Source organism: Carcharodon carcharias, chromosome 22 (assembly GCF_017639515.1).
Source record: "Carcharodon carcharias isolate sCarCar2 chromosome 22, sCarCar2.pri, whole genome shotgun sequence".
Taxonomy (NCBI): domain Eukaryota; kingdom Metazoa; phylum Chordata; class Chondrichthyes; order Lamniformes; family Lamnidae; genus Carcharodon; species Carcharodon carcharias.
Genome location: NC_054488.1, coordinates 30,276,505 through 30,292,519, shown reverse-complemented (window position 1 = coordinate 30,292,519; position 16,015 = coordinate 30,276,505). Strand labels below are relative to the sequence as shown.

The 16,015-nt window shown below is 41.5% G+C and overlaps 1 protein-coding gene across 1 annotated transcript in view; it reads right to left on the bottom strand.

Annotated features, from left to right (window-relative positions):
• The window catches only part of LOC121293655 (protein HEATR9-like), an 80,281-nt gene that overhangs the window by 14,298 nt on the left and 49,968 nt on the right, over positions 1-16,015 (bottom strand). Inside the window, exons 13-14 of the mRNA XM_041216823.1 lie at positions 11,460-11,511; positions 7,262-7,348 (exon numbers count right to left, since the gene is read on the bottom strand). Of these exons, the coding sequence (XP_041072757.1) occupies positions 7,262-7,348; positions 11,460-11,511 (139 nt within the window). The remainder of the gene's footprint in view (positions 1-7,261; positions 7,349-11,459; positions 11,512-16,015) is intronic.

The window sequence follows — 16,015 nt, the reverse complement described above, 5'->3', positions numbered from 1 at the left end:
AATGATCTGAGACTGACTTTGTTTTTGATTGGATGGTTAAATTGGTGAAATCAGTGTGTGTCTAACACAGCCTCTGTCCTGAAATCTCCAACTTAAAATGCTGTCTGCAGAAAGTAGACAAACACCTTCCAAAAGTTTCATACCTAAAAGCAATGTCTTCTATTTTCCACCATCCTCACTATCATTGTGAAGTTCTTGGGTAAAAACAGTAAGATTCAGCTACATTCCAGTAAGAAACAGAACAGCTGCGTGTGTTGTTAAAACATGAATCCTTTTTAATCTCTTTTTACTCCTTCCGCTGACACAGGAATGTACGGTAGCTTCAAGTGGCCAAAATGGACAATGAAATTTTCAATACACTACACTATCTGCTCTTATATTCTATTTATCCAGAAATAAGCCCTTTTTTGTACTCTTTATTGCTTTATTAACCTATTTACTACTTTAATGATTTATTTATCTGAGTTTCCAGATTTCTTGACTCTTGTACCCCTTTAGTTCATCACTAGTAAAGGACTAAGTAGTCCCTTTATTCCATCCACCCACTCTGCAACCTGATTATGTTATGGAATCATAATATTTTACAGGACAGAAGAAGGCCATTGGCTTATCAGTACTGGCTCTTTGAAAGAGCTATCTAGTTAGCCCCATATCCCTGGTTAATGCTATAGTCTGCAATTTTCTCCCCTTCAATTATTTATTCAGTTCTTTTTTGAAAGTTCTTACTGAATCTGCTTCCATCACCCTTTCAGACAGTGCGTTCCAGATCATAACAATGTGCTGCATAAAAAATTCTCCTGATCTCCCATCTATTTATTTTGTCAATTAGCATAAATTCAAATGCTCTCAGTATTTTGGTGCAGTCTTCCATATTATTTGCTATAACTGTTGATTTGGTATCATTTGCAAATTTCAAAACCATACTGATGATTCCTGAGTCTAAATCATTTTGTACGTGGTAAAAAGTGATAGCTGCTGAGAGGCAGCTGCAGAGTTAGTTAATTAAGTAGCATGTTAGAACTGATTTCCTAGCAAGTAGTAACAGACTCAGCTTACTGGAATCTCATCTAGTATAAATACAAGAAGTTAAGCAGATACATGAAGTAAGTAGTGTGGTGTTGCTTTGTCTGAGTGCAGTGAGGCCGATGCATAACCCTGGGAATTCAATATATTGAGAGAGGAGGTATTGACTGGTCTTTGACAAAAATTAAGTGGTCAGAGACAGGGAGCCAAAAACAGTGAGACCTGAGAGCTGAAGCTTGGGGGTACTAATTAGGTGAACAGGGAGGTGATTTGTGAGTTTTAACTTTTTTATTTCTCTCTAAACTAGAGCACTAGTTTAAACTGGTACTGGAGAGATATAAGTAGCGTATTAGATTTGTAGCTCCATAACTCCATAACATAGCTACAGGCAATCATTGAGATTATTTCTAAACTTGAAACCTAATTGGTTAAATAAAGATGGCAGGGCAGGGGAGATTTCAGGACACACTGAGGCTGTGTTAGACATGCACACACAAACACTGATTTCATCAATTTAACCATCCAATCAAAAAAAAGTCAATCTCAGATCATTACAGCAAAGTTTTTCTTTGAAAGAACCTGGTCCCGAATCCTTGATCATGCACTATCACTGAATTGCTGATGAATATGGTGTTACCTCTGCTCAATCTACCGCTTTTTGATGTGCATACAGTCGTCATCTATATTTCCACATTAGCAAAAGTGGCTGTGATGTTTCGAACACGTGTTGTAGCTGTAGCATGTGGAAGCTGGTGGACACCAGTGTGATCCACAGCAACTACATCTGCAGTGAATGTCTGCAGTTTGAGGAACTTCAGCTCAGAGTTGATGAGCTGGAGTCTGAGCTTGGAACATGACGGTGCATCAGAGAGGGGGAAAGTTACCTAGACACTTTGTTCCAGGAGACAGTCACTCTCCTTAGGTTGGATACTTGGTCTGTCCTCAGGGACAGGAGGGTGTGACTGCAAGTGAGGCAGGTATGGGGACCCAGAAGGTAGCAATGGAGGAGCCTCAACTATTGTAATAGTCCAACAGGTTTGATGTTCTTGCAGCTTTTATGGACAAGAGCAGGGAGGGTTAGCAAACTGGCCAGGGCACCGTGATGGAGGGGGGCATTCAAGTGGGAGGAGGAAAACACAATGCAGTTGTAGTAGAAGACAGTAAAACTAGGGGTAGATAGATACTGTTCTCTGCAGCTGAGAGGGTGAGTCCCAAAGGCTGTGCTGCTTGCCCGGTGCCAAAGTTAAGGGCATCTCCCTCATGCCTGAAGAGGAACTTGGAGTGGGAGGAGAAGGATCCAGTTGTTGTGGTCTATGTGAGTACCAACAACAGAGGTAGAACTAAGAAAGAGGTTCTGCTGAGGGGGTATGAGCAACTAGGGACTAAACTAAAAAGCAGACCAACAAGAGTAACCTCTGGATTATTCCCTGAACCACGAGCAAATTGGCATAGGGTAAATAAGATCAGAGAATTGAAAGCATGGCTCAATGATTGATGTGATTTTGATTCATGGGGCACTGGCACCATACTGGGGAGAAACGGAGCTTTACCGTTAGGCATCCACTTGAACTACACTGGAATCAGTGTTCTGGAAAATCATACAACCAGGATATTAGAAGGGGCTTTTAACTAAATAGTGGGGTGGGGGTGGGGTTCACAAGAGGGGAGATTTAGAAAGAGATTTGAAGAGGAAGAACAATGCAGGTTGGCAATACAGGTTATGATAACCAGAGTGTGACAGGAAGGGGCAAGAGTGTATAAACATAAGAATGCACCAGCTAATAAGGTCAGAGTAGATAAAACCGGTAAAAAGACAGAATTGAAGGCTGTTTATCTGAATGCATGCAACACTCGTAACAAGATGGATGAATTGATAGTAGAATTAGAAATAAATGAGTATGCTTTTACAGCCTTTGCAGAAACATGGTTGCAAAGTGACCACGGCTGGGACCTGAATATTTAAGGATGTTTGACATTACAGACGGACAGGAAGAAAAGAAAAGGAGGTGGAGTAGCTGTGTTAATAAAGGATGAGATTAGTACAGTATTGACAAAATCTTGGGTCAGAGGATCAAGATGTAGAATCAGATTGTGTGGAGAACAGAAATAGCAAAGGGAAGTAGTCGCTGGTAGGAGTAGTTTATAGGTCCCCTGAAGGTAGCTAAACCGAAAAACAGAGTATAAATCAAGAAACAATAGGGGTTTGTAAGAAAGGTACTGCAATAATCATTGGAGATTTTAATCACCGTATAGATTGGACAAATTAAATTGGCAAAGGTAGCCTGGAGAAGAGTTTATGGAGTGTATTCAGGATAGTTTCTTAGAACAATACGTTCTGGAACAAACCAGAGAAGATTTTAGGCTATTTTAGACCTGGTAATGTGTAATGAGACAGGATTAATTAATTACTTCAAAGTAAAGGATCCTCTTAGTAAGAGTGATCATAACAGGATAGAATGTCACATTCAGTTTGAGGGTAAGAAAAGTGGGTCTGAAACTAGTCTTAAACTAAAAACAAACAAATACAAGGGTATGAAGACCAATCAGAGTTAACCTGCCTGGTTTGAATTTAAACAAAACTTGGCAGTTAACTGTCAGTCATCAGTTAACTGGTGCATTCTCCATGGCAATGCCCCTACCAAGCACAGTCCACTTGCCAACCAATTGGCACTCTCTTCTCATGAAGCATAAATTGTTACATTCGTTTACATTTGGTATTCTTGCAAGTGTCCTGATGGGTGCAAGAGGAAAAGCTTTGATGTCTCTTTGTTCAGCGATATTCAAGTCCTGCGCTACCAAACAACTAAAGGTATATTCCATTGAGAAAGAAAGGCCATGAGAAGGATGCACCTTCCCTTGCTAATTAAGGAAGTTAATGATGGTATCAAATTGTAAGAAAAGGCATACAATGCTGTGAAGATTAGTGGCAGACCAGGCAATTGGGAAAATTTTAGAACCCAACAAAGGATGACTAAAAGAACATAGAAAACATAGAAAATTGGAGCAGGAGTAGGTCAGTTGACCATTCGAGACTGCTCCGCCATTTGATGTGACCATGGCAAATCCTCTACCTCAACGCCATACACCTGCACTCTCCCCATACCCCTTGGTACCTTCAAAGTCTAGAAATATATTTCCTTCTTAAATATATTCAGTGACTTGGACTCCACAGCCTCTGTGGTACAGAATTCTACAAGTCCATCACACTCTGAGTGAAGAAGTTTCACTCATCTCAGTCATAAATGGTCTAACCCATATCCTAACACTGTGACCTTGTTCTAGACCCTCCCTGCATCCAGTCTATCTGACCACTCAGAATTTTATATGTTTCAATGAGAACCCCTCTCATTCTTCCAAACTCCAGTGAAATTAGGCCTATTCGACCCAATACGGGGTCCTCTCTCCTCATACGACAATCCTGCCATCCCAGGAATCAGTCCAGTGAACCTTCACTGCACTCCCTCTATTTCAAGTATATCCTTCCTTAGGTAAGGAGACCAAAACTGCAACAATACTCCAGGTGTGGTCTCATCCAGGCCTTTTACAGCTGCAGTAAGACATCCTTGCTCCTGTACTCAGGCAACATACCATTTGCCTTCCTAAATGCTTGCTGCACCTGCATGCTTGCTTTCAGTGACTGGTGTACAAGACCACCCAGGTCCCTTTGAACATCAACATTTCCCAATCTATCACCATTTAAATAATACTCTACCATTCTGTTTTTCTTACTGAAGTGCATAACTTCACACTAATCCATGTTGTACTGCATTTGCCATGTATTTACCCACTCACTCAACTTCTCTATATCGTCTTGAAGCCTCTTAACATCCTCCTTACCACTCACATTCCCATCTAGTTTCGTGTTGTCAGGAAACTTGGAAATATTACATTTGGTTCCTCATCCAAATCATTGACATATTGTGAATAGCTGGGGCCCAAGCACTGATCCCTGTCGTACCTGAGTAGTCACCACTTGCTACTGCGAAAAAGACCCGTTTATTCCTACTCTGTTTCTTGTCTGTTAACCAATTCTCACTCCATGCCAATATATTACCCCCAATCCCACATGCTTTGATTTTGCACACTAACCTCTCACAGGGACTTTATGAAAAGCTTTCTGAAAATGCAATTACACCACATCCACTGGTTCTCCCTTATCTATTCTGTTAGTAACATCCTCAAAAACTCCAGCAAGTTTGTCAAAAATGATTTCCCTTTCATAAATCCATGTTGACTTTGTCCAATCCTGTTGATATTTTCTAAATGGCAGTTAATTGGCCAGCCAGTGTGAATTCATGGTCGGGGGCCGATCGTGAGCGGCGGAGTTTTTCCTGGCCTCTCCTGGGTCCGCCCAACAAAGAGAAAATCCTGCCCAAAATCTCTATTTGCTGTTTTCAATCCATTCTGCTACCTGGCCCTGACTCTACACACCGACCTTCATTACGAGCCTCTTATGTGACATCTTATTGACAGCCTTCTGAAAGTCCATAGAACATAAGAAATAGGAACAGGAGTAGACCATTCGGCCTCTTGAGCCTGCTCTGCCATTCAATAAGATCATGACTGATCATCTTGTGTTTTGATTTCCATATTCCCATCTAACCCTGATAACCTTTGATTCCCTTGCCTAACGAGAATCTATCTACCTCTGCCTTAATAATATTCAATGATCCTGCCTCCACCACCTTCTGAGGCAGAGAATTCCAAAGTTGCACAACCCTCAGAAAAAAATTCTCCTCATCTCTGTTCTAAGAGGGCGACTCCTATTTTTAAAACAGTGCCCCCTAGTTCTGGACTCATCCACAAGAACAAACATCCTTTCAAAGTCCACCTTGTCAAGGCCGTTCAGGATCTTGTATACTTCAATCATATCACCCCTCACTCTTCTAAACTCCAGTGGAAACAAGCCCAGTCTGTCCAACCTTTCCTCATAAGACAACTCGCTCATTCCAGGTATCAATCTAGTAAACCTCCTTTGAACCACCTCCAATGCATTTACATGCTTCCTTAAATAAGGAGACCAAAACTAAACACACTATTCGAAGTGCGGTCTCACCAATGCCCTGTAAAACTGAAGCATAACATCCTTACCTTTATGTTCAATTCCTCTTGTAATAAAGGATAGCATTCCATTAACCTTCTTAATTGCTTGCTGTACCTGCACACTAACTTTTTGTGATTCATGCACTAGAAAGCCTAGATCCCTCTGCATCTCAGAATTATGCAGCCATTCTCCATTTAAGTAATACTCTGCTATTTTGTTCTTCCTGCCAAGGTGAGCAACTTCACATGTTCCCATATTAAACTCCATTTGCTAGATCAATGCCCATTCACTCAACCATATCTATCTGCAACCTCATGTCCTCTTCACAACCTTTTTCTCAACAACAAATTCTTCAAAGAATTCAATAAAATTGGTTTAACAGGACCTAAAAACTTTACTCCTTTTTGAAATCTATACCAGTTTTAATTATATTTTCTGTCTCTAGTTGGTTTGTCATCTTACAGTGAAGATTCTAGTATTTTTCCTGCTGCTGATAAGCTAGCAGGCCAATGTTTCCCTGGATTAGTCTGTCTCCCCTTCAGAAGATGGGAATCATGTTTGTTGTCATCTGTTCTCTGGCAATATTCATTCTGCTATTGAATTGTTACCTATGGGTACTGGTGCTACTATCTCTCTCCAAGTTTGAGGAGCCAAGGGTACAATCCATCTGGAGCCAGGAATTTGTTCTGTCCTTTTGGTTTGATGAAAATCTTCATCATATTCTATTAACCATCATACTAACCCTCTCAGCTATCTTCTAGTCTTGTCATTTTCTCTTTTTTTTGGTCTCTTTTGTGAAAACAGAGGCAACTTGTCTTTGGTATCCCTGTCATTTCAGGATCGTCTCCTTTCAGTTTATCTTTCTCACTCCTTAGTAGCCCTGTCCCTATCTAAATTTTCCTTTTAATAATTAGTGCCTGAGAAACACTTTATTGTTTCTTGTTATATTCCTTGATAGTAACATTTCATATTTTCTCTTTGGCATCATAATTACTGAGCTGGAGTGTTTCAAGCCAGAGACTTTTACCATGGATATGATCATCCAGGACATTCTGGAGTCCTGACATACTACCTGTGCTGCCATTCTCTATTCTATAAGTTCATACTTAGATGTTATATGCCCCTTTATCATCCAGCCTTCACTGCAGTATTTCTTATGACCAGGGCTATTGAGGCCTAGGGTGAAGGACTAACCTGGAATCGCACATACTGACTCAAGTCTATCTCCACCATCTCAAGCAGCAAGTGGAGCACTTTGTTGTTAGGTAGTCCAAGGACACTCTGTAAACAAAAAGGTCAAAAGTCACTATTTTCATTTATTTCAGATAAATTATTAAAATTAAAATAATTAATGCAATTAAAAATAGCTAATTAACTAACCAAATAAATAAGTTTAGATAGAGATGGAAAGGTAGGTGATTTGCTGTCACTGCAACATGTGGGAGTATGTGGAGAGAATTGTGATCCCACACAATTTATGTATGCATTTGGTGTCCACACCTCAAGGAGCTTTAAACTAGATTTTGAACTGCAGATATTGTGAGCATCAGGGAGGGGGAGAGTTACTTGGTCATCCTCAAGTTAAATGGAACTTTAGAGTTGGTCAATGGTCAGTGATGGGAGTCTGTGACTGCAAGTCAGGCAGGAATGCAGATCCAGTATGCAATGAAGGAGGAGCCTCAGCCCCTTATTTTGTCCAACAAATACGAGGTGCTTGCTAACTGTGTGGATCAGAACAAGGTCTGCAAAGTTGATGGACAAACTGATCTTTGGACAAGAAACCATTCACATGGGGGAATGAAAAGGAATGCAGTGATATGGGGACAGTATAGACTGGGGGATAGGTATTGTTCTCCGCAGCTGCGAATGAGAGTTCCAAATGTTGTGTTGCCTGCCTAGTGCCAGGGATGAGGAGATCTGCTCACATCTGAAGATGAACCTGGAGTGGGAGGGTGAGGATCTAACTGTTGTGATCTACAAAGGAGACAAAAACATAGGTAGAACTTATTCTGCTGAGAGAATTTCAGGAGCTGGGGTCCGAATTAAAATGCAGAACCTCAAAAGTAATAACCTCTGGATTGTTACCTGAGCCAAGGGCTAACTGGGATAAGGATAAACAGATTAGAAGATTAAATACCAGCTGAAGGAGTGGTGTGGGGAACAGGGGTTTTGTTTCATGGGCCACTGGACCAGTACTGTGGAAGGGGGGACCTGTTCTGTTGGTCTCCAGTTAAACCAGGCTGGCACCAATGGCCTGGTCAATTAGATAGCGATTGAAATTAATAACAATGGGTGGGAGGATTCAGGAAAGTGTCAATTCAAAAGCAACACAGGAAATATCAAGGCTCCAGATCAGAGCAGGGATTTAGGTAAAAATAAGCAGAGTGGGTCAGGAAGGAACAGTGACTAAGGTGACATCAGAGAAAATTAGAAAAAAGTCAAATCTAAAGGTACTATATCTGAATGTGCAAAGCATTTGCAACAATTAGATGAATTAATAGCACAGATGGAAATGAATTGATTTGGTCTAATAGCCATTATGGAGTTTTGGTTACAAAGTATCCAAGATGGGAATGGAATATTCCATGACTCTTAACTTTTAGATCAAGATAGCGAAAATGGAAGAGGAGGGGTAGCCCTGATATTAAAAGATGAGACAAAGACAGTTATGAGTAAGGTTCTTAGCTAAGAAAATGAAGAAGTAGAATCAGTTTGGGTGGAGCTAAGAAACAGCGAGAGGCAGAAAACATTGGTGGGAGTTGTTTATTGGCCTCGTGATAGCAGTTGTAATGTAGGATACAGTATACATGAGAAAATTAAAGATGTGTGTAAGAAGGGTAATACAGTAATCATGGGAAGGCTTTAATCATCTTATACTAGGCAAACCAAATTTGTTTCTAGATGTCTGGAAATAGGAAAAGATTAGTGAAAGTAAATGTGGGCCCTTCAGAAGCAGAGATGGATGAAATTATAATGGAGAATAAGAAAATGGCAGAGACATTAAACAAATATTCTGAGCTGAATGTTTTTGGGAGTGTTGTGAACCTGCTGTCAGGTTGATTTCTGGGACCTGACACCACTCCATGAAGCAACACACCTTCCAGTGAAATTTTATGTAAAGCAGCCAATTAATACATCACCTCTGCATCTGTTGTCCAATTAGGGGTGGTAGGTGGGATCAGGAGGCAGGAGGTGCAAAAAACTGTAAGGACAGCCGGCAGCCTTCACAGTGCCAACAGTGAGAGCACTGCTGAGGGCCAGGCAGCAGGAGCAGCAGTGATGCAATGGAGCCACCATCATTATCAGGGTCAATGCATCAGTCCCAGGACTATCGGAGACATCAGTGTCTAGGGAATCCTCACTCAATGACAATTTTCTGACATGGGAATACATCAGTCTCCCCTGCCTCCAAGGGGCTGCTTAAAATCCCCCATTTCTATCTAGCTTTAGGTAAAAGAGACAAAAAACAATGGGAAACCAGGGGTCTAGCGAGAAAGAGGATTTTTTAAAAATCAGTATAGTTACAAAAATAGAAAAGAAACATGGACTTGGGCCTAAAGGCCTCCTTTTGTGCCCGTATGGCTCTATGAAGAAATTAATGGGGTTAAGTGGCGACAAATCCTCTGAACCTGATGATCTGTGTCCTTGGTCTGTAGCTGCAGAGATAGTGGATCCATTAATTTTAATCTTGCAGAATTCCTTACATTCTAGAACAGTTCAAGAATTGGAAGGTAGCAATCATAACCCCACTATTTAAAGGAGGAAAAGAGAAAATGGGGAACTTTAGGTTGGTTAGCCAAATGTCAGCATTGCGAAAATGCTAGAATTTACTTTAAGAGACATTGTAACAGAGCACTTAGAACATTACAAAGTAATTAAGCAGCATCGACACAGAGTTATGAAAGGGAATCATAGTTGCCGAATCTTTTAGAATTTTTTGAGGATGGATAAGGGGGAACCAGTGGAGGTAGTGTATTTGGATTTGCAAAAAGCATTTGATAAGGTGAAACAAAAGAGGTTATTACACAAAATTAGGATTTTGGGCATAATAATATGTGCATGGATTGGGATTAGTTAATGGAGAAAAACGGAGAGAAGGAATAAATGGGATAATTTTGGGTTGGCAGACTATAACTAGCAATATCGCAAGGATCAGAACTTAATCCTCAGCTATTTACAATCTATATTAATGATTACAAAAGGATTCGAATCTAAGAGTAACAACGTCTTACTATGGCTATATGGACATTGGTAAGGCCAAATCTGGAATATGGTGTGCAGTTCTGGTCTCCCTATCTCAGAAAGGACATACTTCCCCAGAGCGAGAGCAGCTAAGGTTCACTAGGCTGGTTCCTGGGCTGAGGGGATTGCCCTATAACCACAGATTGAATAGACTAGGCCTAGTCTAGATAAAATGAGAGGTGATCTAATTGAAACATGTAAAATTCTTAAGGGGCTTGATAGAATCGATGCTGAGAAAATGTTCCCCTGGCTGGGGAAGCTAGAACATGGGCAGAGTCACAGAATAAGGGATCAGCCATCTAAGGCTGAGATGAGAAATTTCTTCAATGGTTATGAATCTTTGGAAATCTGTATGCCAGAGAGCTGTGGATGTTCAGTTGATGTGTATATTCAAGAGAGAGGTTGCCAGATTTATGGTTATTAAAGGAATTAAGTAATACAAGGATCATGCAGCAATGTAGAGTTGAGGTCGACTTCTAATTGAATGGCAGAGCAGGCTTCAAAGGCTAAATGACGAGCTCCAGCCTCAATTTCTTATGTTCAGCCTTATGTCTACTTTTTGTCACACCAGACAACATGATTGCCACCTATCCAGTACGGCTGTGAAAATTTCTAAAATACAAACTTGCCTTAAAAATCTGCTTTTTCATTATCAAATCCATGTCTCAGGTTGTGGAGACTAATGTTTTAATTTTATTTCAATCATTGGCAGAATCAAGGACACTTGTCCTGCTGTACCCCAAACCAGGACCCCCCATCATATCGCATTCTAAATCCCCCACACCTTATCCCACCCTCTGAACCCTCAGTACATACTATCCATGAACCCCCATATACCCTACCGCATTAACTCCACACATATCCCACCCCCCAAAATTCCACACATTTCCCACGTCTTGAAGACAGCCACCTGCTCCATAATGTAGCTTTACCCTGTATATAATCTGTGCTATACCTGCCCTGGGAGTATTTGATGGGACAGTGTAGAAGGAGCTTTACTCAGTACCTAACCTGTGCTGAACCTGAGCTACAAGTGTTTGATGCTGACATTGGGAGTTATAGTCCCAGCACAATCATCTCTCACCTTCACTAGCATAGTGTAAAACTAAAGTAATCTCCATGAAAACAGATTGAAGAAATGTTGCCTTACCAGTGACATGACTGCCCTGCCTCTGAGTTCTGCATCATTATCTTTCAGCTGTCTATCAAACAGAAAGAAAATATATCATTCTGCTGGCAAGAGGGTGACATTTGTTGGCTGTCCTCTGAGGTGTCTGTTTTCTTTTCTTTTATTCATTCTTGGGATGTGAGCTTTTCTGGCGAGATAGACATTTATTGTCCAACCCTAATTGTCCTTGAGAAGGTGGAGGTGAGCTGCCTTTTTGAATCATTGCAGTGCAGTGGTGTAGGTACACCCACAGAACTGTTAGAGAAGGGTTTCCAGGATTTTGACCCTAGTGATAGCAAACACAACATGGTACAGTTTAAGTTTGTTCCAGACAAAGAAATCGACAAATTGCAAAAAAATGTTTTGGATTGGGGAAGAGTGGATTTTAGTAAAATAAGGCAGGATCTGGCCAAGGTAGACTGGGAATAGTTACTTGTGGGGAAATCTACAGAGGAGCAATGGGGGTGTTCAAAAAGGAAATGGGGTGGATACAGGTTCAACATGTTCCCTCTAGGGTGATAGGAAGGAGTAACAAGCCCAGAGAACCATGGATGACCAGGGATAGTCAGATTACGATGAGAAGGAAAAGAGAGGCTTTTAGCAGGTACAAGGGAAGCAAATCAGCAGAGGCATTAGTGGAGTACAGAAAGTGCAGGGTGGAGCTTAAGAAAGCAATTAGGAGAGCAAAGGGGGGATATGAGAAAGCTCTGGCTGGTAAAAGTAGGGAAAATCCCAAGATATTCTATAAGTATATCAATGGGAAGAGGATAACCAGGGAAAGAGTAGGGCCCACAAGGGACCAATGGGGTAATCTATGGGTGGAGCCAGAGGACATCGCTAGAGTGTTGAATGAATACTTCACATCCGTCTTCAAACAAGAGAATGAGGATGAAGGTATTGAACTCAGGGAGAGAGACTGCGAGGTTCTTCAGCAAATTGATATAGGGAGTGACAAGGTATTGGAGGTGTTGGCAGGCTTAAAAGCGGACAAATCTCCAGGTCCAGATGATTTATGTCCCAGACTGCTGAGGGAAGTAAGGGAGGAGATTGCAGGGGCTCTGACCCAAATTTTTAATTCCTCTCTGGCCATGGGGGAGCTGCCAGAGGACTGGAGAACAGCTAATGTGGTTCCACTATTTAAGAAGGGTTGTAGAGAGAAGCCAGGGAACTACAGGCCAGTGAGTCTCACATCAGTGGTAGGGAAACTATTTGAGAAAGTTCTGAAGGAGAGTATCTCTCTCCACTTGGAGAGGCAAGGTTTGATCAGGGGTAGTCAGCATGGCTTTGTCATAGGGAGGTCATGCCTAACAAATTTGAATTTTTTGAGGAGGTAACCAGGTGTGTAGATGAGGGTAGTGTAATTGATGTAGTTTATATGGATTTCAGCAAAGCCTTTGATAAGGTCCCCCATGGGAGACTTATAAAGAAGGTAAATGCTCATGGGATACAGGATAATTTGATAAGGTGGATTCAAAATTGGCTTAGTTGGCGGAGGTAGAGGGTGATGACAGAAGGATGCTTTAGTGACTGGAAGCCAGTGTCCAGTGGTGTATCACAGGGATCTGATCTGGGTCTCCTATTATTTGTTGTTTATATAAATGATATAGATGACTATGTGGAGGGTAGGATTAGTAAGTTTGCGGATGACACAAAGATTAGCCGGGTGGTTAACAGTGAAGTTCAGTGTCTTGGGCTATAGGAACATATAGACGGGATGGTCAAATGGGCAGATATGTGGGAGATGGAATTTAACCCTGAAAAGTGTGAGATGATACACTTTGGTAGGAGTAATTTGACAAAGAAGTATTCAATGATCGGCATGACACTAGGAATTTCTGAGGAACAAAGGGACCTTGGCGTGTGTGTCCATAGATCTCTGAAGGCGGAGGGGCATGTTAATGGGGTGGTGAAAAAGACAGACGGGACACTTGCCTTTATCAATCAAGGCATAGATTACAAAAGTAGGGAGGTCATGTTGGAGTTGCATAGAACCTTGGTCAGACCACAGCTGGAGTACTGTGTGCAGTTCTGGTCACCACATTATAGGAAGGATGTGATGGTACTGGAGCGGGTGCAGAAGAGATTCACCAGGATGTTGCCTGGGATGAAACATTTAAATTATGAAGAGAGGTTGGATAGACTTGGGTTGTTTTCGTTGGAGCAGAGAAGACTGAGGGGTGACCTGATCGAGGTGTACAAGATTATGAGGGGCATGGACAGGGTGGATAGGGAGCAGCTGTTCCCCTTAGTTGAAAGGTCAGTCACAAGGGGGCATAAGTTCAAGGTGACGGGCAGGAGGTTTAGCGGGGATGTGAGGAAAAACTTTTTTACCCAGAGGGTGGTGACGGTCTGGAATGCACTGCTTGGGAGGGTGGTGGAGGTGGGTTGCCTCAAACCCTTTAAAAAGTACCTGGATGAGCACTTGGCACATCACAACATTCAAGGCTATGAGCCAAGTGCTGGTAAATGGGATTAGAGAGGTAGGTCAGGTGTTTCTCGCTTGTCGGTGCAGACTCGATGGGGCTCTTCTGCACTGTGATTCTGTGACAGTGAAGGATTGACTGTATAGTTCAAAATCAGAATGCTGTGTGACTTAGAATGGAAGTTGCAAGTGGTGGTGTTCCTGTGCATCTGCTGCTTTTGTCCTTCTAGATGGTAGAGGTTGCAGGGTTGTTAGGTGCTGTCGAAGGAGGGTTGGTGAGTTGCTGCAGTGCATTTTGTAGATGGTACACACTGCTGTCACTGTGCACTGGTGGTGGAGGAATGAATATTTAAGGTGGTGAATGGGATCAAACAGGCTGCTTTGTCCTGGATGGTGTTGAGCTTCATGAGTGTTTTTGGAGCTGCACTTATCCAGTCAAGTGGAGAGTATTCCTTCACATTCCTGACTTGTGCCTTGTAGATGGCAGACAGGCTTTGGGGAGTCGGGAGGTGAGTTACTTGCCGCAGAATTCCCAGCCTTTGACCTGCTATTGTAATCACAGTATTTATATGGCTGCTTCAGTTCAGTTTCAGATCTATGGTTAACTACAGGTACTTGATGGTAGGGGATTCTGTAATGGTAATGCCATTGAATGTCAAGGGGAGATGGCTAGATTCTCTCCTGCTGCCTGGCCATTGCTTGGCACCCATGTGGTGGGAAAGCAGACCACAACATTGTGGCCTGTGTCCTGTAGTGATGAGAATCTTTGTTTTTTCACATGTTGTATTGAAAGGTCTGCTGGATTGATGGGTAAACATTTTTTGGTGATCAGTCTGTCGTTTTAAAAATTGGCAACACAGCTTCCAAAGCATTCTGAGAGTTACATTCCACCAATCAGAGCCGGAAAATACCCTACTAAGATGCAACTTAACAGCAACAACAACAGCTTGTATTTATATGGCACTTTTAACATATTAAAACATTCGAAAGCACTTGAAAGAAGAATTATCAAAGAAAATTGACATCAAGCTGCAGGAGATATTAGGACAGGTGAGCAAAATCTTTAGGAAGGGAATTCTGAGAAACTTGGCAGCTGAAGGCATTAAATCTGAATTAAATAATTAAATCCACTAACTCTGGAACCATAGAAAGCACCTGGAGAGGATCTTACATCTGCAAGTTTCAGCCAATGCCATAACTTGCTATCCTGTGAAATAGCAAACCAACAACTTAACCTTGTTAGCAAGAGACGCCTAAGTTATCAAGAAAAAAGAAGGGAAAACTTGCATGACCTCTGGATACATCAATGTGTTTTACAGCATACGAAGTACTTTTGAAGTGCAGTCACTGTTTTAATGTAGAAAACACGGCAGCAAATATGTATACAGTAGGATCCCACAAACACCCCAGTCTCCTGACCAATATGATCAACAGTACCAAAAGGGAGATCTGTTCATTGATCTCACTGTTGTTTTTTAGGGAGCTTGCTGTGTGTAATTTGAGTGCTGCACTTCCCTACATCACAACAGTGGTTACACTTCAAAAATATTTTATTGGCTTTAAAGTACTTTGGAAGGACACGATAGCATGAAAGCTGCTATAAAAATGCAAGGCTTTCTTTTTTTTTATACAGCTAGGGTGATTGGTTCCAGTGCCCTTCAAAAGAGTGGTGGAGGAGGTAACAGCCTGTAAAATAACTGGGTTCAAGTACAATCTGGGAAAATTCCAACTGGCTGACGCAAGCACTTTATCACATCCTCAGAGTTTATCAACGTGCTTTACAATCAACTTCAAAAGTCTGAAATGCTACTACAGTATACAGTAGGACACTTAGAATTTACATTTATAGAATTTAAAATTTACACTCAGTTAACAAAATAAAATATCTGGAATGAAAAAACAGTCTCAGTAGTGGTAACCATAAAAATATTAGATTGTCGTAAAAACTCATCTGGTTCACTGATGACAGAATTGGTAGGAGTAACCACCGCATGGTCCTTGTGGATACAAAGTTCCATCTTCATTCCAAGGACATCCTCCATCATGTTGTGTGGCATTACCACCATGCCAAATGGGATAGGTTCAGAAGAGATCTAGCAACTGAAACTGAGCATCC